Source organism: Anabas testudineus, chromosome 16, assembly GCF_900324465.2.
Source record: "Anabas testudineus chromosome 16, fAnaTes1.2, whole genome shotgun sequence".
Taxonomy (NCBI): domain Eukaryota; kingdom Metazoa; phylum Chordata; class Actinopteri; order Anabantiformes; family Anabantidae; genus Anabas; species Anabas testudineus.
In genome coordinates, this window is record NC_046625.1 from 11558892 (window position 1) to 11581171 (window position 22280).

At 41.1% G+C, this 22280-nt stretch overlaps 2 protein-coding genes across 2 annotated transcripts; one reads left to right on the forward strand and one right to left on the reverse strand.

Annotated features, from left to right (window-relative positions):
- Positions 1-1190: 1190 nt before the first annotated feature.
- On the forward strand, positions 1191-11320 carry cdh17 (cadherin 17, LI cadherin (liver-intestine)). Its single transcript, XM_026373035.1, has 19 exons — positions 1191-1256; positions 2832-2888; positions 3334-3429; positions 3775-3912; positions 4010-4145; positions 4619-4774; positions 5201-5353; positions 5981-6186; positions 6294-6431; positions 6529-6679; positions 6843-7052; positions 7155-7231; positions 7326-7514; positions 7785-8029; positions 9491-9621; positions 9833-10057; positions 10163-10273; positions 10394-10510; positions 10616-11320. Exons 2-19 carry the CDS (start codon positions 2841-2843, stop codon positions 10708-10710), a joined length of 2622 nt encoding a protein of 873 aa, XP_026228820.1. The 5' UTR covers positions 1191-1256; positions 2832-2840; the 3' UTR covers positions 10711-11320.
- Positions 11321-15078: 3758 nt separating this feature from the next.
- pdp1 (pyruvate dehyrogenase phosphatase catalytic subunit 1) lies at positions 15079-21742 on the reverse strand. The gene is made up of 9 exons (XM_026372897.1): positions 21664-21742; positions 19877-20185; positions 19625-19792; positions 18902-19113; positions 18614-18695; positions 18017-18111; positions 17748-17916; positions 17448-17666; positions 15079-17319 (listed from the first exon to the last, which is right to left on the reverse strand). Exons 2-9 carry the CDS (start codon positions 20126-20128, stop codon positions 16939-16941), a joined length of 1578 nt encoding a protein of 525 aa, XP_026228682.1. The 5' UTR covers positions 20129-20185; positions 21664-21742; the 3' UTR covers positions 15079-16938.
- Between the last annotated feature and the right edge of the window lie 538 nt (positions 21743-22280).

Below are 22280 nucleotides of genomic sequence, written 5' to 3' on the forward strand. Positions count from 1 at the left end.
CATCAGAGATTTGGGTCACGGTGTGACACTGAGCATCATGCTCAGATTCTGCTTTCTTAAATCCCAAACTCAGTTTTGCTTGGAAGAAATGGTAAAAAGCAAGAAAATTGTGTTGCCAGGGTAACATTCAGAGGATGCCGGGACCTGCGTGTGTGTTTTGTATGTTCAGTCCAGGCAGCGCCTGGCAGATGGTGCTGGTGTACATTGGCCACAGTATCTATCAGGCTGCCTGCACACAGGATCACAGCAGAGCAGTGTATGGACCCAGGCTTTACATAATGGAGACACTTCCATCTTCAACCATCGGCACGGCTGTCACAGGTTCTGGTTAAGCAGCAGTTCTGTGAAATGGTGACTCACTCACTCACAGCCTGTTTTTCTGCAGTTGCAGATTCACACCGATGTCTGCCTGGTTTCCCTGCAGCTTTCTGTAAGACTTGCAGCTCTCAACCCAGTGTGCATCCGGATGTATGGGAGATAAACTTAGTTATATACTGTGCAGTCATGAAGATAAGCACAAAAGAGAGAGGTAAATCCTCTCTTTAGTTCATCTCTAAGACTTTTCTGACATGTTTTGCAATGGTGGTGAGCTAGAACCAAACGTACTCCTTAACGGACTGATGCTTTGTGCCACGACTCGCTGAGTGACCAGGTTGAATCCACAGCTTTCGGCCTTATGAAGCAATGTAGTGTCAGTGTAATCTGTTAGTTCTAATGTCTCCACACACACAGCTCCTTATCAGGCGCAGCTACTAATGGAAAATCAGACAAGGAACAGTGCAGAGGTCAAAGTCCAAGGGGGAATGAGAAACTTAAATGCTGAACTGCAGCATTTTCTTTTAAATTCCTCCGTTACCGCACTATTTCTGTTCAGATTTTTCTTCACAGTTCACACACATGCAGCCTTAAATTGTACAAATACTGACTATTATTTTAGATTCTGTCCCTTTGTTTGCTTTTGTACTGTTTAAAATAATGATAAATAATGAGCAACTAAGGATTTATAGTAAATCAGTAAATTAGTGATAATGGATTTGTCTTTTACACAACTGTACATACCATTGTTCGCCTCTTCTTCTCTCTTGTCAGCTACTTCTTCATTGGCTAGTTTTACATGAGGGCAGGGTGATTAGACAATCATTAAATACAATAAAACACCGATGGTTAAGACTCTAGTTAACGTTTGACAAGACAGAATGGGGTTGCTTGGATCGCTCTGAAGTCCGAGGAGTAACTTGCTTCATCTCCCCTGTAAGGTAAGGCTCTTTGCTCTGCTGTCTCCCAGTTTGGGATTTGCTAAGACAGTTTTTGAGTTGTGAGGAGACACAAGCTGAGCTGCCTGTGTTGGTTTTTATAGGCTGTGTGTTGTGGGAGTCATATGTTTGTTGATGGAGTGCTGTGATCTTGACTTGACTTTGGGTGGGTCTTTGTGTCAGGTGTTGGCATATCTGACAATCAGCCTTTGTTTCTTTGTTGCTTCTCTGTACCTGCATCGGAGAGAAATTACCTGTACGGGACGCTAGATTTAGTGTCATGCCAGATGAAATTTAGTATAACGAAGGTCACCCAGTCTTTAACGGAGAGAGAGAGGCCTGCAACGCCTAAATCACTGTGTCACACAGCTTGAACTCTTTCTCAATCTAGTCCATGTCAGAAAATTACACAACATTATTTGATGTGTGCAGTATTGTCCTCAATGGAAGTCAGTGACATTGTTTTAAATAAATGTGTGGAAGTTAGTAATGGCTACGATGACTTGTGAGTTCTGTCTGTCATCAGAGATGACCCCCTTAACAGAGGGTCAGGAGTACTAATTAAAAGATAAACTTAAAACAAAGTGTGTGTATGATAAAGAGTGTTTGTCAGTGTTAAGAGTGGCATTAAAAAGGTACACTGCTACTAAAAGGTCATTAGCTCAATGTCACCTTCACTTTTATGTAGCAGCTAACTTCACCCGTCTTTCTCACCTGCACTTTCCAAGACCAGGAAATATCCCATTTAGTGATTAATCAATACATTCCTGATATATTTGTGACACTCAGTAATTAGTTTAATCAGTGCTCATTTTGTGTAACCTCTTTTAATATCAGTCACATTGTTAGCCTAAGCTGAGTTTATATCTTACAACTAAAATAATGATTTAATCCAGAGTTTGGAGACAGAGTGAGTCTTTTAAACTTTGTGAGTTATGTTTTTTTTTTACTCTAAGACCACAGTAAAGTCACAAGGGTTACATGCTTTCCATTAAACCTTTTGGTCCCTGCATTATATTCACAACACTGGAATCTGAAACAGCCTTGAAAAAGTTTCCTATTTAAATTAAACCACTGACTTTCAGTTTCTCCTTGTGCACTGTGGTGGGTGGTTCACCTGGTCATGAAGGTGGAGCTGCACGTGTAAGGACTTCTCATTCAGTTCAAAGGATGAGGCAGAGAGAGAGAGAGAGAGAGAGAGAGAGAGAGAGAGAGAGAGAGCACGTATTCTCAAGGACAGGTTTTCTCTGCTAAGGTCTTGTGTTTGTGAGCCAGCAACACATGTTGCTGCATGGAGGATATAATGTCCTGAGGCTCACTGGGTCTAGTTGTGTCTAGATACATTGATTCATTGATGATCATTCCCATCAAGTCTTTGTACTTCCTCCTAGCACGAGGCATACATTTACCAGCAGACTGCAGTGACTGTTATGCTTTTGTAAAATGTAAATGTGTAATTTAAATCCTCTTCTTCATGTCACCTCTCCTCCTCCTCACCTCCTTCACCATTTTTTCTAACTCCTCTCCTCCATATCTCCTCCACCTCCTCCTCCCTTTCTTCTTCCTTATCCTTCCCAGACTGTGATCATGACACCTGTGGTGCAACTGTTGTTGCTCCCACTCCTGTTCAGCATTGTGAGTACATTGCATGCTGCAGCAGTCCTTCAATACATATTCATAGTAAATACTCAAATGTATGAACCTGTTAAAAGGTCTGTGAAACTGTCAGTGTGGATTAATGCTTAAAATGATTCGTATTAAGTTCTGGCAGGGGTTTGGTGTATTTGGTGTTTGGAGCAGGAACAGGAACTGTCAGTAGCTTAGGAGACGTATTTAAAGGGATAAGAAAATATGACTGTAGTAATATTAAAGTGAGTGTTACTTCTTTGTCTTCTTTACAGCAGTGGAACATTCCCCACTTCATATGTAATTTTAGTTCAATAAATAACTAGACCTGCCCTCAATATATGGCTGCGTTCAGCTACAGCGACAAGGGCAAATGTGGGCGTGAGGTGTTTAATTTTACCTCGGCCTGTACTGCATTCGGTGACCTTTGACCTCTGTTTCTGTGCTCTGATAGGCTCTGGCAAAGGATCTGGAGGAAAAAAAGGGCCCATTTGAGAACACAGTGCTGGATGTGCCAGAGGGGACACCAGTACCATATCCCATTCATCAGGTATTCACACATGCTGGTGTGAAGAGACCAAGTACATTTTATATTATATTATATTACTTCTATAAGGCTCCATCTTCAGAGAGAGATTTTTTCCAAAAATACTTTAACTGCTTTCTGGACAAGAAAGACATCTGTTTTCATCTACTTAATGTTAATCAAGCTTAATAAGGACTTTGAGATGTCTTGTCACGTTTTTAATTTTTTTTTTTAAATGTACAAATGTCTTTTGTATTTAAAGTCTTGAAATACTATAAATGTATTTGTTTGTGTTTTCTTTTTTCATTTTATTTAATTTCATTGTGTCTCCTAATATCACTCTCTTCCTTCCTGTCTTCCACTCTATAGTTTCAGGTCTCTCATCCAGAAGTGAATAATTTCAGGCTGAGTGGAGAAGGAAATGAAAACATTAGGATTTCTAAAGATGGGTGGCTCTATCTGGAGAAGCCACTGGACTGGTCTCAAGATAACCATTACATAATCAGGGTAACATCGCCCTCTTTTGCCCTGTAAACACAGAGAGACGTTATATCCTTGCACTGCAGGAACAATTTAACATGTATGTTTTTGTGAACATATCCAGGTGGAGGCACTGACAGATGAGGAAGTTGTGGAAGGTCCAATTTATGTGACCATAAATGTGTTGGACATCAACAACAACGCTCCGTACTTCAACCAGAGCGACTATACAGCTACAGTCAGAGAAAACAGTGCAGCAGGTGTGTGTATTATATAATTTATATTATATTTAAAGTAGTTTGGTTGTACAGTACGTGCACACATAAAGAAAGGAGTTTGGAGCACATTTAATCAACCATCACAGATGTCGGAAATGGTTTTTAAGTGTTTGTCCCTTTTAGGAGCCTCTTGATGTTCAGTTGCATACGATTAAAGGACCTCATTTTTGCTATTTGAGAGTCTCTCCAGATCATTTTTACAATTTACTAAAGTAAAAGGGCACAAAATGCCAAAATCGGGCTGCCTTGGAATGTGTTGTGTGGTAATTAGCAACAACCAGTATAAAAATCATCTGAAACACTACTGGGGTTTAGTAAAACTACTCTGGCATGCATGTGTGTGTGTGTGTGTGTGTTCATACTGTATTGGAGAACTGAGATCATCGCACCTCTTTGTTTAAAACCCACATCTCACTGTGAAATGACTCTATCATTAGTTTGGTCTGTTGTTCCAGGTGTCCCATTTACCAGAGTGTTTGCGTTGGATCAAGATGACCCCGAGACTCCCAACTCTCATCTGAGCTATAGTCTGGTCAGCCAGATCCCCAACAGAATTGGTATCCTGTTCCAAATCAACCCCAACACTGGAGAGATTTCCACCACAGAAGAAGGTAGTGCACACACAACTACACGCACGAACATGAACCCAGATATAGACGCGCAGGACAGGGTCCAACGTCCGTGGGAAAGTCTATACTCTGTCCATCTCTGCCTGTAATCTGGCAATATAGTGCCTCTGTAAATCCAGATTACACAGCTCATCTTATGTGCTCAAGATTAATGCAAATTGGAGGCAGACTGCCTAACTGTGTCGCGTGATGTTGATCACTGATTATCACTGAGTGTGTGTGAGCATGTGATTCAGTCTGTTTAAAGAGACCTGTTCACATCTGTGCACTGTAGAGCAAAGTGTTCTCTCTGAGATCTCTTATCACTTATCTGCACTTATCTGAGTGCAGACATCTTCCACTGATCTATATTAAAAAATGTGTTGCGACATGCTGAATGATATTTGATGTATATTTGTCCTTCATCAGGGCAGCGGTTGCTAAAAGCCAGAGAGGCTTTTAAGTATGGCAGAGGAGAAGATCAGAGCGTTGATGCTCTGAAGACAAAGTTTGACGAATTTTGTCCAGGACATGCCACCCCGTATGAAGCAAACCCCTTCTTCACCTGTGTGGAGAGAGCAGGTTTGTATCCAAATGTGCTGACCACGGAGCTCACAGTGATTAATTATCTATTTATTGAATAGTCGGTTGACAGGGAATTATAAAGCATTTTGATATGTTATCATTTAATCAATAGGGTAAAAAAAAGTGCTTGTTCAAGCTTGACAAATGTAAATATTGCCTGGTAATCTTGGGTTTCCGTTATAGAAACGTGCATATCAGATCAACAAGATCTCTGAGAATCCGTTAAAGGGATTTTTCTCATTTCTGACTTAATTTAAAAGATGAATTGATTTATTTTATTATTTTAAATTAGATTGATTTTTTTAAAGTTGTGAGTGATCCCAGTCGTTTGTAGTGTGCATTAAATTTAAAACCTGAAGCACTTGATGACACCAAGTGGTGGATGGTGTTAAAGTAAACAAACACAGACTGTAATGAAGAAACGACTGTCAGTGATTAGTGCTGCTAGAGCGATTTATTGGGTGCTGAGTTGATGAATTTAGCCGAGGGAGAGTGTTTAAGCCAAAGTCCATGTGACTCAGTTTTTCCAAAATTAGAGATCTACTGAAATGTTTTTGTGATGCTCAACCGCCTGAACTTTACTCTAACTCTAACTGAAGCATTCCTCTTCCTCTGTTGTGTCAGAGATAAGGAGGTGGAGTGTAAATCCCCTGGAGGACCCAGACTACACCTTGTTTGTACGTGTGCAGGATCTGGGAGGAGCTTCAGAGACTGCGCTGAGTGGAAATACCAGAGTTCACATTGTTGTGGAGCAAAATCTGTGGGTCAACCCTGGACCAATATCGATTAAAGAGCACTTAGCAAAAGAGTATCCCCTGACCATTGCAAAGGTACTGTGGGATAAACATGTACAAAACTCAAAAGTGCATTCATGTACAGTGAGTATATCTATATAATTAACCACCACACTCTGGGTTCTTCCCCTCTCTTCATCCAGGTCCAGTCCAATGACCTTGATGCCATCTACAGTTTACTACAGAAAGAGCGAGAGCTTCCATTGAGATTCCCATTCCAGATAACAGTAGATGGAGAAATACAGCTGACAGAGCAGCTGGACAGAGAAGTCAAAGATAGGGTACACTACACATGTTCAGTTTACTCATTAAATCTCTCTTAAAATAAAGATTAACTTCTAGGGATTATGTTAAAACTTCTGTTGGTTCTGTTTTTAGTACATCCTGGTGGTTTTGGCAAAGGATGACAACGACAGAGAGGTAGATCCACCCATGGAGATTATTGTCCTGGTGCAAGACATAAATGACAACGCACCACTGTGTGAAAATGACGAGAGTGTGTTTGAGGTGCAGGAGGATGAGCCTATAGGTAAGATTCAAGTGCTTTGAATTACTATATATTCTATATAACAATTCTATATGAATAATTATTTCTCTCATTGTTGTCTCTTCCGTTTGCTTTTTTCATTTTGTACTATTTGTTGTTACTTACTTGTCATTATTGTGAACAATTAGCTGTTTTGTGGTTTCAGGCAGCCTGATAGGACAGCTGGTGGCCCACGATGACGATGAAGCTGGAACACTGAATTCTCAGCTGACTTACACCATCGAGTCCCAAGATCCTCCCAACACATCCAACATGCTCTCCATTGACACGTCTTCTGGAAGAATTCAGACTTTACGCTTGCTGCAGCGAAAAGACCAGCATGTCTATAAGTTCAACGTCAGAGTCAACGACCTAGGTAACACACACAAATGTGTTTTACTTACTTAACACGTGGGCAGTCACTTGGGTAAGTCATTTCTCCCCCCAAGCTGTAGCACTCATAGCTTCTGTCTCACAGATTTCAGCACAGTTTGTAAAGTCACCGTCAAGGTCATTGACGTCAACAACGAGATGCCTCTGTTTGAGAAGAACGATGTAAGTATCCTCACTAGTTTTTGCAACTTGCCTGTTGTTTCTAATGCTGGTTTGCTCGTTCACGTCTGCGTGTCGGTGTTTTGTCTGTGTGCAGTATGGCAACCACACTCTTGCAGAGGACACCCCTGTCGGACACACAGTGCTGACCATCAGAGCAACAGATGCAGATGACCCAGACAGCGGCAGCTCCCAGATCCAGTTCCACATCACTGCTGGCAACAATGATGATGTTTTCGCTGTGGAAACAGACAGCAACGGAGTCGGCCATCTGGTTATAGCTAATGTACAGTATTTCTATTGTTTCTGATTTGTCCTCTTAGAGTCCCAGAGATTTGAGAAGTCACAAAAAAGCAGTGATCTTACTTTTAAGAAGCGGGAATCAGCAAATGTTTGATAAAAATTTGTTTTGATAATATTTACATTTTATAATGTATTTCATATTCTTGCCTATTTATTTTCTATATGTACTTATACTAATTTATTAATGAACATATTTTGGTGTATCTCTGTGACCTTCAACACATTCTTCTCCTCCCTTCTCCTCTCCTAACAGCCATTGGACTTCGAGTCCTCTCCCACCTACAATCTCAGGATTGACGCTCGTAATCCAGAGCCATTGGCCAAAGGCCTGGAGTACGGCGTTGAGTCCACAGCCTTCATCTCTGTGTCTGTCACAGACGTAGATGAGAATCCAGAGTTCAGCCTGGACATCCTTCATGTGACGGTACCTGAAAACACCACCAAAGGTTCAGTGCTGCTCACTGTGGAGGCCACGGATCCAGAGGGCAAAGAAATTGGGTAAACGCACACACCAACAGCTGCTCATCATCCAGTCAGATCTGCTTCAAAGGATAAAGCTGCAGATTTTACATATTATTGTCAAAAGGTCCTATAATAAGACCAAAATCAAAAAATTAAGTGTCTCTATTTGCTGTGAATCTCCATTGTTGTTCAAAAACAACTTACAGTGAGTAGACACGGCTCTTTGTTGGCTATAGTCTTTTAATGGGATTGTTGACAACAACAAAAATGTAGAAAATCACCAGCTTCATCCTTTAAGTTCAATAGTTGTAACAGGCACTTGACCTGTGGCTCCACAGTACAACAGATACACAAATGGCCCAAGCAGGAAAGACCAAGCATCCACCACCCCAGTGGCTAAAAGAATCATTCTGGTGACATGTTTATATCTTATGCTACTGTGACAGGTGGTTTTCCAAAAGCAAATTAAAATATAAATGAGCTCTGTAGTTTATTCTGAGCTGTACACCATCCAACTACCATTAACACGCACCAGAGCAACTGTGTCTATTAAACCACAGCTAAATTGAATCCACAAGTTTATCTGGTTTGACTGGAGTGCCTTTTTTCTTTTTGGTAAACTACACTTCTTGTCTGATTTAAGATTATTCTTTTCACATTCTTAATAGGAACTAATGGAACTGGGGCTGAATGCCTAAAAGTAAGGAATTCGGAGAGAGAGATTAATACACTGCTGGTTTTTGGTATTTTTATTTGTTGACAGAAAGCTGCAGAAATGCAAAATAACATCAGCCTCATGCTTTAATGGACAGTTCAGTTTAAAGTCGCACAATCCTCACTCCCAAAAACTGGAAATAAAGTCTCTACTAAACTCACTGAGAGAGAATCACTGCTTCTTCTAGACAGTTTGATCTAAATAACAAATGTTTAGTGCCTTTGGGGCAGTTTCAGATCTCCTTCATTAACCAGAACTTCTAAATAGAGGTATGTTTGGGATGTGTTTGCTTCACTGATCTTAGTTAGTTACATTTAACTATGGTCAGCATTTGTTTTTTTCTTCAGCTCCATCCAGCACCTCCCCACATTCCTCTTAATTGCCACCTCCAGGCATGCATTAAAAGATAAAAAATGACTCTATTTTAAATATTAATAAACTGTATTTGCACAAAAAAATCAATATCATTGGTTAAACACTGCTCTTTAAATAATGTGGATCTTTGATTACATAGACACTGTCCATTTTTAAAGTTTAAAATAAGACCTCCTTGATCCTTCAAATGTGTACGACTTGAACTCTTCATCTACTTGAAATCTTCATCTTGAAGTCAGATAAAGATTTTTTGGTCGCATCAAACTCTGCACCAGAATGGACAACGGACAGTGAATATGTGCCAAACCTTTTTTGTTAACTGCAGTAACAGCGAGGATTCAGCCAGACCTCCGAACATCTTCATGGATGATTTCTAAGATCTCACTATGTGTGTGTGTTTTGTGCAGTTTTAAGTTGGACGGGGACACTCAGGGCTGGCTGGAGATAGATGCCGCCACAGGCGAGATCAAGACCAAAGAAAAGCTGGACAGAGAGGCACTGGAGACTTTTGAGATCACCGTCACTGCCTTTGAGAAGGGTGAGCTAATACAGAGACACATTTCACAGCTTTTCACTATTACTGCTTAAATTTCTGTCAGACTCAGTACTGGGTGAAAGTGAAAGTGTATTAATCAGCTTTTAATTGCATTAGAAACAGCAGAATTAATTTGTTGATGTTTGAAATCTTAAATCTGTGAATGATCACTGACCTTTAAAGGCTAACTTCTCTTTACTGTTTCCTCCTGAAGAGAACCCGGAGAAGTTTTCAGAGCGTGTTGTGCACGTGAGGCTGCTGGATGTGAACGACAATGTCCCCACACTGATGGAGGCCCAGGCCTTTATCTGTGTAAAGACGCCAGAACCTGTGATCCTCAAGGCCCAAGACACAGACAGCGCCCCCTTCTCCCAACCCTTCACTTTCACACTGGCCCACGGCAAGAAATCTCCCAACTGGGACCTGCGTCGCATTGACGGTAAGCAGACTTCCCACAAACTACTTCTATTAGAAGATAGGAGGGTAGGAAATGTGTGCTTTCAGTGACAATCACATTTTCTGTGTTTCCCTGTGTTTTCTACAGACACAACGGCTAAACTGACCCTGAAGAAAGCGCCGACTGAAGATAAAACCTTCTTACTGCCCATCAACATTAAAGACAACGCAGGCCTGGGAGTCACACAGTCCTTTGAGGGTGAGCCTGCAGTGTAGTTTGAGCCGTAGAGCTCCAGTGTATAAAAAACACACGCTGGACTGTGCATCGTGATAAACGTCTAACTCACATGTGTGTGCTGTTCTTTCCTCTATCTGCCAGTGAGAGTATGTAACTGTACAGAACTGGGCTACTGTTACGTTGCACCAGATGCACGTAGCTTCAAACTTGGGATGGGAGCCACGATTGGGATCCTGGCTGGCACTCTGGGATTCTGCGGTAAGTCTGACAACAGCCATGTTAGTATGCAGTGTGCAGTAAACAGTACAGCCTGATGTTAATGTGCTGTTCTAACTTATTCTGTTTTTTTTTTGTCTTTTTCAGTCCTTTTCTTCATCTTAGTGATCAAACGCATAAATAAAGGGAACAAGAAGAAGAAAACCCTGACTGAGGAGGAAGAGGGGAATGCCATGATGTAGATTATGTGTGTGTAAATTTCCACTTCTATGCTTATTCTGTGATATAGTGCATCCCAGACCCAACCCTTAACCTAAACGTAGCCTAATTCTAACCTCAGCCTGAAAATAAATTCAATAAATTTATAAATAATCTGTGGTGAGGGTTGGACAAATGGATTCACTTTCTAAATATATTCTCATTTTCAACATTTAGACCACAAATTAGTCCTCATAAAGATATACACACATTTACTTTAGCTTATTTTATTTTATTTACAAGAGAGTTGAGCTTGATTAATAGGTGCTGTGCATACTTAATTAAACTGCCAGAAGGTTCCATGCTAATCATGCATTTATGTTAACTTAATTTATTTGAATGTGACTCCCAGACTCTAGTTGTTTCATTTGCAGTTTCATCATCTAATACAATTCAATTCGTTTTCAGTCCGGAGCTTGTGTTTGTTTTTTTTTACTGTTAACATGTAACTATTGTGCAACAGCTGGAAATATCTTTTTCATATGTGAACAAACAGAAAGTCTCATCACAGCGTTGTCAGCATAATGAACAATAATGACTGCGTTTTTGTCAGGAGCTATCACTGCTCTGTTTCCCAATAAACAAAGAAACTGGTGACCACTTCAGTTTTCACGTTGTCGCTGTGTGGGTGTGTGCAGGTGCATGGTGCTGTAGGTCATTACGACATAAGACATGAACAGAAACACCTCAGCTCAATATGGACCGTTTCCTCTCTGCTGTCTTTCTTCAGGTTGTCTACTATCCAGATTTCTGACTAACATTTACTCAGCTCTTACACTTGCATCCATCTTTTCCTCTCCCCCGTCGCGTCTCCCTCCCTGCCGGTCTGCCGCTGAGCATTCAAGGCCACAGTGCTGCTGCACAGAGTTTATGCTGTGATTCATCTCTCTGACAGTGGGAGACTGATGATGGCATGATTGTGGCCTTTTATGCAACACAAAGAGCCTGTGAAACAAACAGACAAAAAAAAAAAAAAACACACACACACATGTCGAATGTGGGTGCCACATGTGCTGCCATGACCATGCATCCTTCCAGTCCATGTGCCACGTTTGTGAGTAACTGTGTGTTTGTGATTGGGATGAGTCACCAAACCACCTGCTGCAGCTTCCAAACAGGAGGACAGTGTCAGAGGAAAAGGGGCGCACTGAACTACAGCCTCATAATGACTAACTCCACATGGAGCCTCTCCAGTGTTTATGTCTGCAACCAGTCTCTTCCCAGTATCCCAGCAACACTTTCCACAACAACAACAACACACACTCACACACTGGTGGGAGAAGTTGAGAGGTTGAGGTGGAGAAGTGACAGGCAGAGTAAACTGTGGGATGGATGACCTGATCACCTCTGGATAGCAAACCTTACCCTCACCCCAGCGGATTATTATACAGATACACGTCTGCTTGTTGTACTGGAGAAACATTTTAACCTAATATAGAAATACTATGGGTGAATATTGATGACACAGTTAATGATCACAAGACTTAACGTCTGATTTAACATCAGATTCCATATTTAAAAGTCATATCGAAAATGCCAGGAAGAAGGAAAACTGATGTCTATGCACATTTGTATGTGCACAAATGATCAAGATACAATAGTATGATGTACACAGTTCATCACACGGTACGTTCCCAATAGACAGACAACTGTACACTCGTGTGACTAATAATGTGAACATATAACATTTATATATAAAAAAAGGTAAGAAACCTCCTTATACTCTCGGGGTAAAACAACACTGGTGCTGTTGCAATGAATAATTAATAAAATTAATTAATAAAAGTAAATAATAATTCTTCTATTCAGTCCTAACATTAATTTAGTGATTCATTGATTGGTAAAAGATTAAATTAATGCTTCGTTTTTACTATACTATTAGGTATCAATTAATGACATGCTCCATAATTATTTCCATGACACTTTTGGCCCCTTTTAAGACGCTCTTTAGGCTTTTCTTGACATTGCAGTTCAATGCCTGAGCAGTGGATAACTTTGATTTAATTGGGTGTGGAGCTGCCTTCTGTAATATTATATAACAGAGAGTCAGTTTGATTACGTTGGATAATTTGTCATATTCCCAAGTATGTAAATAGATTCCATAAGCAAATGTGGCTGTTGTGTCTGTTTTTACAAACTAGTCAAGCAAAGTCAATCACGGTGCAGTAAAAACGAACGGTGCAAATCACAATTTATGTCAGTGTGTTTAGTTCCTGTTATGTCACCTATAAACCAAACACACAAGGTATTCTGTGTACAGCATGTCAGTATGTCAATGTGTCCAAAAAGGAAATTAAAAAGTCACTTCTCTGTAACTTAAACAGGATATAACAGAATAACTGAGGATACTCCATAGTTCCTCTATTACAGTTACATCCTCTATTACAGTGGCAAGATTAAGTATGTGAACCTTTTGTAATTTAATGGTTTTGTGCATTAATTTGTTATAAAATGTGATCTGATCTTCATCTAAGTCAAGAGTGTTAACAAATAAAATGTGCCTGAAATAATACCACAAAAAAATCAGATCTTTTATTTCTTCATTAAGAACAACCATAAAAACCTCACAGTGCAAGTGGAAAAATGTATGTGAACCCTTGAAGTTAAGTTACAAAGTGATGTCAAAGTCTTCACCAGTCTACAGTTGGAGGAACAATCTACAAATAGAGACACTTTGAGACTGTGGCTACTTTATCAGGAAGTGGGAGGCCAGTCAAAAGAGCACAACAAACACTCATCAATGAGGTAAAGAAACAACCCAGAGTGACAGAAAAAGATTTGAAGGCATCATTAGAACTGGCTAACACCTGTGTTCATGAGTCTACAGTAGGTAAAACATTGAACAAGCAGGGTGTCTGCGACAGGACACCATGAAGGAAGCTGCTGCTTACTAAAAAGAACACTGTTTGCCAAAGAGCACATTAACACTCCACAGTAGTATTGGCAAAATGTTTTGTGGACTGATTAAACTATATTGAACTATTTGGAAAGAACTCACAGCACTACATCTGGTGTAAAAAGGTCACTGCATATCATCATGAAAACATCATCCCAACTGTAAAGTATGATGAAGAAAACATCATGATTTAAACCTGCTTTGCTGCATCAGGCCTGGCCAGTTTGCAGTGATTCAGGGGAAGATGAATTCCCAGCTTCAATTCAATTCAGATCAATTTTATTTGTATAGCACCATTACATTTAGTCATTTCGCAGATGATTTTATCCAAAGCAACTTACAAGAGTAGGCAGGGCAGCGTGAGGAGAACAACAAACAGAAAAAAACATTGGGCAGGTCGGTAGGGCCAGTAACTGCACCCTGGAGGTATACAGCTCCGAGGTCGAGGATACCTGCAGAAAAGTACAGAGAGAGGGAAACAAAGAGGAGAAGGCAACACTACACAAGGTTAATGACATGAGAGGAGAGGAGAGGAGAGGAGAGGAGAGGAGAGGAGAGGAGAGGAGAGGAGAGGAGAGGAGAGGTGAGGAGAGGAGAGGAGAGGAGAGGAGAGGAGCTCGGTGTATAAAGTAAAAAATTCTTCAGGATAATGTGAGAATGTGTGTATGTCAGCTGAAACTCTATTGAAGTTGAGTGATGCAACGACACTTTATATTTTGAAATCAGGATCAAAGTCATTAGTACTTTTATTGTTTTCACTCAGAGAAATGTGGCTTAACTTGAAACTCCTATTTATCATTCATTATCCATAAATATTAACAGGTTATAAAACCTTTCATGTAAAATTATATTAAAGATATGATGATGTTTATTTGATAAATTCTCTTACAAAGACATATTTATATGAGTGTGTTTTTATTATTTTATCATGACTGACTTGTTTATACAGCAGTCTCCATTTATACATGCCCACAGGAGGCGTTATTGACAAATACATGAATTAACTCCATATTATAGTCAGAGTGGTGGACAAGGAAAAGTGTAATATTTAATATTTGTTATAGTACTGCATTTAACTAACCATTTCATTTACACATATATTACACAGGTTACAGCTGTTTCACAAAATGTCAAGTTAATGGCAGCACTTTTCCAGAACTGGTTTGTGTCAGTTTAACCTCCTTCTGTCATACTGCAGCATCACCTAGTGGTGATGAACTGCATCACAACAGAAACTTCACAGGAGTCACTGCACTGTTTGTGGTGTGAAGTCCACGTAACACTGAACCCACTCGTGTACTCGGTGGTGACAACCGCCGCTTCACGAGCCAAGGTTGCAGTGACAAGCCTGAAGCACAGTAACCTCCCAGGTGTTTGTAGGTTAGTGGGACTTCATGTTCACTGCAGGGCGGCTTTTGTCAACAAAAGCACAAACAACAGCCCAGGTGGTGTGTATTCAGAGATTTATTAACCATTTCATATACAAAACTTAACCCACATAAGTTACAATTTATATGTACAGCTGTAGAGAAACATGTAACATATTGCTATAGCTGAATAAATAACCTTCAATACTCAAAGCAGCTTCTTTCAAATGTACAGCCTGCTCATTCATTTGGGCACAAATACACTTAAACACACAGCCATGTCACAGTGATTAGTGTTTACCTGGAGAGTATCGGGAGAGTGAGCGCTCTGCTGCAATGTTCACCATTTTAAATAAGGGAAGATGTCTCCGTTTTAACCCCACAAATCACACTTATCACACATTTTATTCCAACCACTTCAACTTCATATCTGTAACCAGATGTCAAAACTGAGGTAAAGGTCATTCAGCATGTTTGCTTAGAGGCTGACAAACAGACATACTGATGTTGAACCTACTGTCCCTCCAGGCAAAGCAGTGCTGTAAAATGGTTAATACTTGACTTCTTTCCACAACAAGCCAATAATTAAGTTACAGTGTCAAAGGAGAAACAATGGAAATATATAACTCTTCCTGTGGTGATTCATTCAGTTCATGACTCATGGACAGTTGGGTCGTTTTGTTTAATGTGCACTCCCTTGATGTGTACTCCCAACTACTTGATTTCCCTCATTTCAATTTGCTGCCAGCTCAAAACTTGAGTTGTGGGCAGCTGGATCACATCACTTTACAGAACTGAAGAATGTCCTTGAAGGTCTCCGGTATAAACACATTAAAGCTCAAAACCCACATTTTTGTCACTGTTTCACTCGAAATTCAATGTGCTGTAGTTCATTATAATCTAAATACTGCAGGTATACAGAGCACATGTGTATGCACACAGAGGACACACACATAGAATTAAAAAAAACAAAAACATGCAAGAGTCCCCTGTCACAACGTACATCCTTCAGATGCAGGAAGTGACAGAGAGCGATCCTAATACCAAAATGAGACAACAGACACAGAGAGTTATTGTTAGAGAAAGCTAATATGACGCAGCCTAGTTTTGAGTCTGCATCAAGAATAAGCAGGTCAGTTCAGTCCTGCAAGGCCTCGTTACTTATAAAGTTCCAACCTTTACCCTCCTTGGAATGACAATAATTTCACCCCAAGAGACAAGAAGGTTGAAACGTCTGGCAAAAAACAAACAAACAAACAAACAAACAAACAAACCAGTTTGTAACAGCGTCTTATCAGCCATGAAAAGAAGCATAAAATAGTGCCGGTGAATATTGGCAGGATAAATAAAATCTGGATCCAGTTGTTAACAGAAATATGTGGGCTTCTTAAAGAACTGGATTTTCTATAACACTCTATACAAACATAGAAATTCTTTACATAAACTAGTTAAAACTAATTCATTCAAACTGCTGGACAGATGTTTCCTAGCATGGCCTGCTTGTCCACAGAGTGTGCTTATGCGTAGTTTAATGTTGCATTCACACATACGGATACAAAGCAGTTCAGGGGAATCTTTTTTTTTTTTGTTGTTGTTTCAATATAACACATTAGAGAATTGGGAAGATGGCAACGAGCAGCTTTTCCTCCATTCTGTCTCAACAAGTTTCTTCTCTTTGTTGAGTGGCGTAGCAAACATCCCTGTTTCCACTGGAATCAAGATGATCGTGTTTGCCCGGCTGTCACTCTTTGCAACAGGGGATATTTGCATAAAGAGCCTTTCTCAACTTTCCCCCACAGCACTGCTCCGCTCTTTTTAAATATGTCGAACTCCACAGGGGGCGCTCTGCTGCAAAGCTGCATTTCATTCACGATGAATCTGTATGTGTGAATGGCCCTTGCGTGTGTATTTTCATCAGAATTGACACCAGTGGACGGTTTTTATACAGCTCAAGACTGTCCTTGCTGTCTCTGCACTCCAATCACATGAGGATTGAACTGAGCAATGATAATGGTGATGTCATCACGGTACATGCGAGCCAGCTCTTCGGGCAGAGACAGCATTTTCGACAGTCTCTCGTGGTCCACCGTGCCAAACTCGTTGTTTCCCACCGCGTGGCGCATCAGGTGGGTTGCTGAGTTCTGATCCTCAAAAGCTGATGAAACACGTGCTTTCCTCTCCTCGAGCAGTGCCTGCATTTGACCCAGGGTGACCCTGTAGCCTCCGACCTTGAGAGGCTGACGCTGGTGAACACCTGTTAAATACTCCCCCACAATACGAACCACTTCTTGTCTGTGGAGGGTTTCCCACAGTCCGTCAGAACCAATTACCTGCAGCAAGAGACAGAAAACAAAAGCAAATTTACCAAAATAAATCAAAACGTGTGTTGTGGCAAATACTGGCACTGAAAAGTGGAACGTTTTGCAGATTTAAGTGTTGACTGTGCCCATTCTCTCACCATGAAGCGATCCTGTGGCCGCAGTTTGTGGTACGTGATCTCTGGCCCAGCTGTCAGGTATGGGGGGGTGTGATAGTTCGGGGGGATAAACTTTGTGTGCTCATTTTCATGGAGCTGATCGGGTCCAGACTCAAGCACACGCTTCTGCAGCTCAATACTCCACTTGAATTTCACATCCCCAAACGCACGGAACGGCATAAGGAGTCCCAGCAGCCGGTCCTGACGGTAAAGAAAAAGACGATAAGATCTAAGTGAATGCTGTGGTAACAGCCATGGTGTGCTTATTAGTAGATGTAGTACCTGTCGTATGACAGTTTTTCTCTCTGATGGAGGGTGTTCGCCCCGAATCCGAGCCACCTCATCCTCATTCTGGGCATTGTGGTCGTTGGATAATGTGAGAGCACTGAATGAACCATCCTCCTCCTGCACCCCCAGAACTGCCCGAGCATCTCCTGCGTTGGCAATAAACCTTCAGAAATTGAGAAAAAAAAAAAAAAGATACACTTTTCAGGAGCACTTTTTGAGACAAGAAAAACATGTATGTATTTTGTATCATGTATTACACATACAGGTCTGATCCATCGACATGAGCCACACAGGCTGTTGCTCCAGAGAAGGCCACTCTCAGAACCCAGTAGTGAAGGTAAGCATTTGGATCGCCAACCTGAATGGCAAAATACTACAGTGAACCTCCATTCAGGATTGATTCAGACTTTATTATTGATATTGAGCCTTGCAGCACATGTAGAGATAATGCATGCTCTGAATTTTTATGCAAAATGCCTGTTGAAATATCACACTGTGCTGCCTGTCAAGTGGCAGATTAAGTTTTCATTTGCATTGATTTTACATAGAGCAGTGTTAAAATTAGGCGCATATGTAAAAAGGGGAAATTGAGACACATGGAAAAAGCTGAAAGAGCCTTACAATGGCAACTTCAGTTACCTAAAATTAGCCAAGTGTAGGTGAGTAAAAGAGACTGAGGCTCGATGTAGGGAGTGACTTGGGTGGGGGCAGCATTCTCCCAGAGCCTATTTCACTAGATGAACTTGCTGAGTAAAATCCAGATTTTACTCTACAATACTAAAGATCTGATTAACTTATTACAACAAGATGTTTTAACATGAACCAACATCACTGTTTCACATTAAGACAGCACAAGGTACCTGAGCCTCCAAAGAAATGTCTTGGTCCAGTCTCTTGAAGGCACTCTGCAAGGCCTCACGGGTGTCTGGAACCTCGCCTGGGCTGAAAATGGAGTGAGAGAGAGAGAGAGTTAGAATAGGTTGAAAACAGAGACAAGCAACAACACTATGTTGGCAAAACAACAGCCAGGCCAGTGTTGATGTGGGTATGAGGTTACAAGGTACAGGTGAAGATGCCACCAAGTCCAATTCAAAATATTGACAAAAGCTAAGGAACAGACAGAAAATGCTTTATTATCTGATCCTCACCTTGTTAGATCTATTAACTCTTGCCAGTAGGTTCGCAGGCTATTGAAGTATAGATTCTGAGCCTCTCTGCTGAAGTAGTCGTTGGGGTGTTTGTGCCACTGTAAGATGGGACTGAGGGCTCTGCCAGCTTCCACGGCTGCCTCAAGCTCGCACAGAGAATCGTGAGGCAGCAAAGACACTGCTATGTAGTAAAACAACCTTTCACTTAGGGCCTGGTAAAGAGGGGGAGAGATGGAAATGTCAATTCCTTTGAAAAAAGAATGCAACAAAATATATACAAAAAAAGCACAGAATCCTCTGTAGGTTTAAAGTGACAGAAATACAGCATTTAGCAAGTTTGCACAGTAAGACGCTCAAAGAGGTGGATGATATGGTATACACAAGTACATGTGTGACAGTAAATGATTAATAATTTAGAAAAGGAAGAAAGTTAGAATATCCAAAAGAAATTTAGTTGTAAATTGGTTTGAATCTATAGTTATGCTCCAAATAATAAATCTGTGGACAGGCCATTAAATCAATATCTATAATCAACCTGCCAGCATATTAGTGAGGCCTGATAACTGGGTGTTGGATTAACCAGCACAATTTCTTTGGATTCATCATACTCCAAAAAGTAGGAAGCCTCTTAAATCACTGAATCAGAAACACATAATTTTTTTTATTTTTAAGCTAGAACTACAGCAATAAATATGTCAAGTACAACAACACAGTCAGCTTTACCTGTGCACAGGCACAACCAGCATGGCCATCAAACACACCCAGCAGCATTCCTCGTGTCTGCAGGCAAGTGGCTGCACTGCGACGGTCCTCTATTGGAGCGTTGGCTGGTAGCTGATTGCTCTCAAAACCCATCACTGATGACACATTCTTCCCATCAAACTCTGGCACCTAGAACCAAAACACACACAAAGTGTGAGATATATACTTAAATGTGCTGATGGTGAGAAGTGTTTTTATGGATGACTCACAAACCTTGAAGCTGTACTCGTTGGCTTTGAGAATGGAGTTGACCTGCGGAGGTGTGAGGATGTAGCTGCAGAGCACCGAAGTTGTCTGGTAACTTCTTGAGTGCTGTTGACTCAGCCACACGTGAGACGGACGTTTTGAGGCAGGTCGGTGAGTGATGGGCGCTAACTGCGAATGGTGTTGTTGACATGGTAACAGACTGGAGGCCAAGACCTTGGTACGGGGCAAACCCCTGAGCAGCTGAGATGTCATGGGCATATCCAACAGTGCACTGCAGGCATACACAAACTGCACACCACTGACGTATACAGACACCTAATGAGAAGGCAAATTCACAAAGAGCTCAGAGGAGCCTCAAAAAGCAGCAGCTTCATGTACTTTTAACCAAATGCACTAATCTAATGAGAACAGACTGTACTCTTAATGCACCATTAAGCAAACACTGTGCAAACAGAAAGAGATAATGTCATGAGGTTTTGAGATTGGAACATGTTGACAACAGCAAGGCCTAAAGCTGAAAAATAAGCTGAATAACAACAGTAAATGAGCCAATAACTTGTCATTTAACTATGACACCTGAATATTTCAATAGTAGTCAAGCTTTGGTATTTGGCTCCATCCCTGCTGGCTACTGTTCACATATAAGAGTCGCTTCAACTGGTTGTTCATTAACTGCTTGTTGCACTGGCTCTGTGAAAACTTCTTCTGAAAACATCCACCCTATTTCAGCTCCCTGGATATTGAGCCTAATATTAGATTTATCTTAATGTAAGTTCCGTATGGTGAAATAGATCTGAGGCCATTAATCTTAAAATATAAGTGTAAGGCAAAAAAAAAGCATGGTCACTGAAACCCTGTTATTGGCAGGTAAACCTTGTTTCCCCTCCAGCCTGTGGCAGGTCAAGTCAAGTCAGTCTTGAAGTGAACTTTAAATGACCAGATAGTAGGGAAGAGTAATAGGTCCTAGTATAATGTCCTGAAGTGGAGAAAATATGTGATAGCACCACCAGAGCATGCACTGGTGTCTGGCTGAAGTTGTAACTCTACACTCTTCCCCAACATCAGGTCAGCAGTGCTGCACGCCCTGCCAAAAATAGCATAGCCCTGACATTTGGGTCCTGAGAAATCTTCTGTCTGGTCATGACCTAGTGAACTAAAGCAAGACGGTGTCTCTCCATAGATTTTGTCATCGCTGCATGATTTGAATATCTCTGCAGCCCCCGGAATGACATCAGTTCAGACAGTCTGGTGCTAGAGAAGGATGCGCAAAGGTTTTAGTGAAAATATCCTAAAAAGGGACCCCGTTGTGTTGCAACAAGCTGGACAGCCAGAAACACCCCCCAAACTCAAACAGAGTGTGAGTCAGACTTACCACAAAGGACCCTCCCAGTTTAGCGCTGCAAGAAAGTTGCCATGTTTGTTGACATCACTAGCCTCTCCTAGCTAGCAGCAAAGTCTGCAAACCATAAGCAGCTCGCCGGACTTGCAACAACGAAGATGCGGCTCAGAGCTCAGTTAAGCTACCAAACGGTGCAACTACATCACGTTAACAGATAATTATCAGATTAAGCTTTCAGACGGATCCGACGTACGTCAGTGAACCAAGCCGAGCTGCCAAATCTATGCTAACACAGCAGCGACTGTGGTGGTGTCAGGGTTACACCCACCATCTATCGTCCAACTGGGTACAGTCCGCTTTCATGAGACCTCAGTGCGCCCGGTGAAACCTCTAAAACGTCTAGACTCAGCCGTATGTACGGAAACTGTGAAAGCGGAGCACAATTCAGACTCACCTTAACCGACGGACGTGAAGAAGTTGTTGAAGTTCATTGCTTTAAAACCAACCCTCCGGTCTGTCTCAGCGCCGCAGCGCAATCTGCACGCCGATTGGCTGAGGCCACACAGACGCCATGACGTCACGACACCTCCTTGCGTACGACAACAGCAGCCTTTCAAAATAAAACTCCTATTTACACACATAAGTGGTCAGAAAGTGTCATGTCAATGTTTGTTCTATTATTTTCCACTACGAAAAAAAATTGTACAATTCGTAAGAGTTATTTGTAACAAGTGTAAATATTAGTAATAGAGTAATAGAGATAACGGAGCTGGCTTCCTTTAAAGACAGGCTGGTGACTGACCTCTCCTCCAGATCAGAACCTGTTAACAGCCCATTATGCAAACACATAAAATTTGTTTTGCTATTTGCTCCACAAATACACAGCAATACTGAGAAATAAGTATAAAAGCAGAACAATTAAATACACAACAATTAAGACAAAATGGAGATAATGATTAACATTAAAGTTAAAATCTTACATTGACATTTATAGTTACCTTGATCATTATGATTATGAGCAAGGAATAAAGCATTAGTAAGGAGTAAGTAGGATATATGTTGAAGATGTAG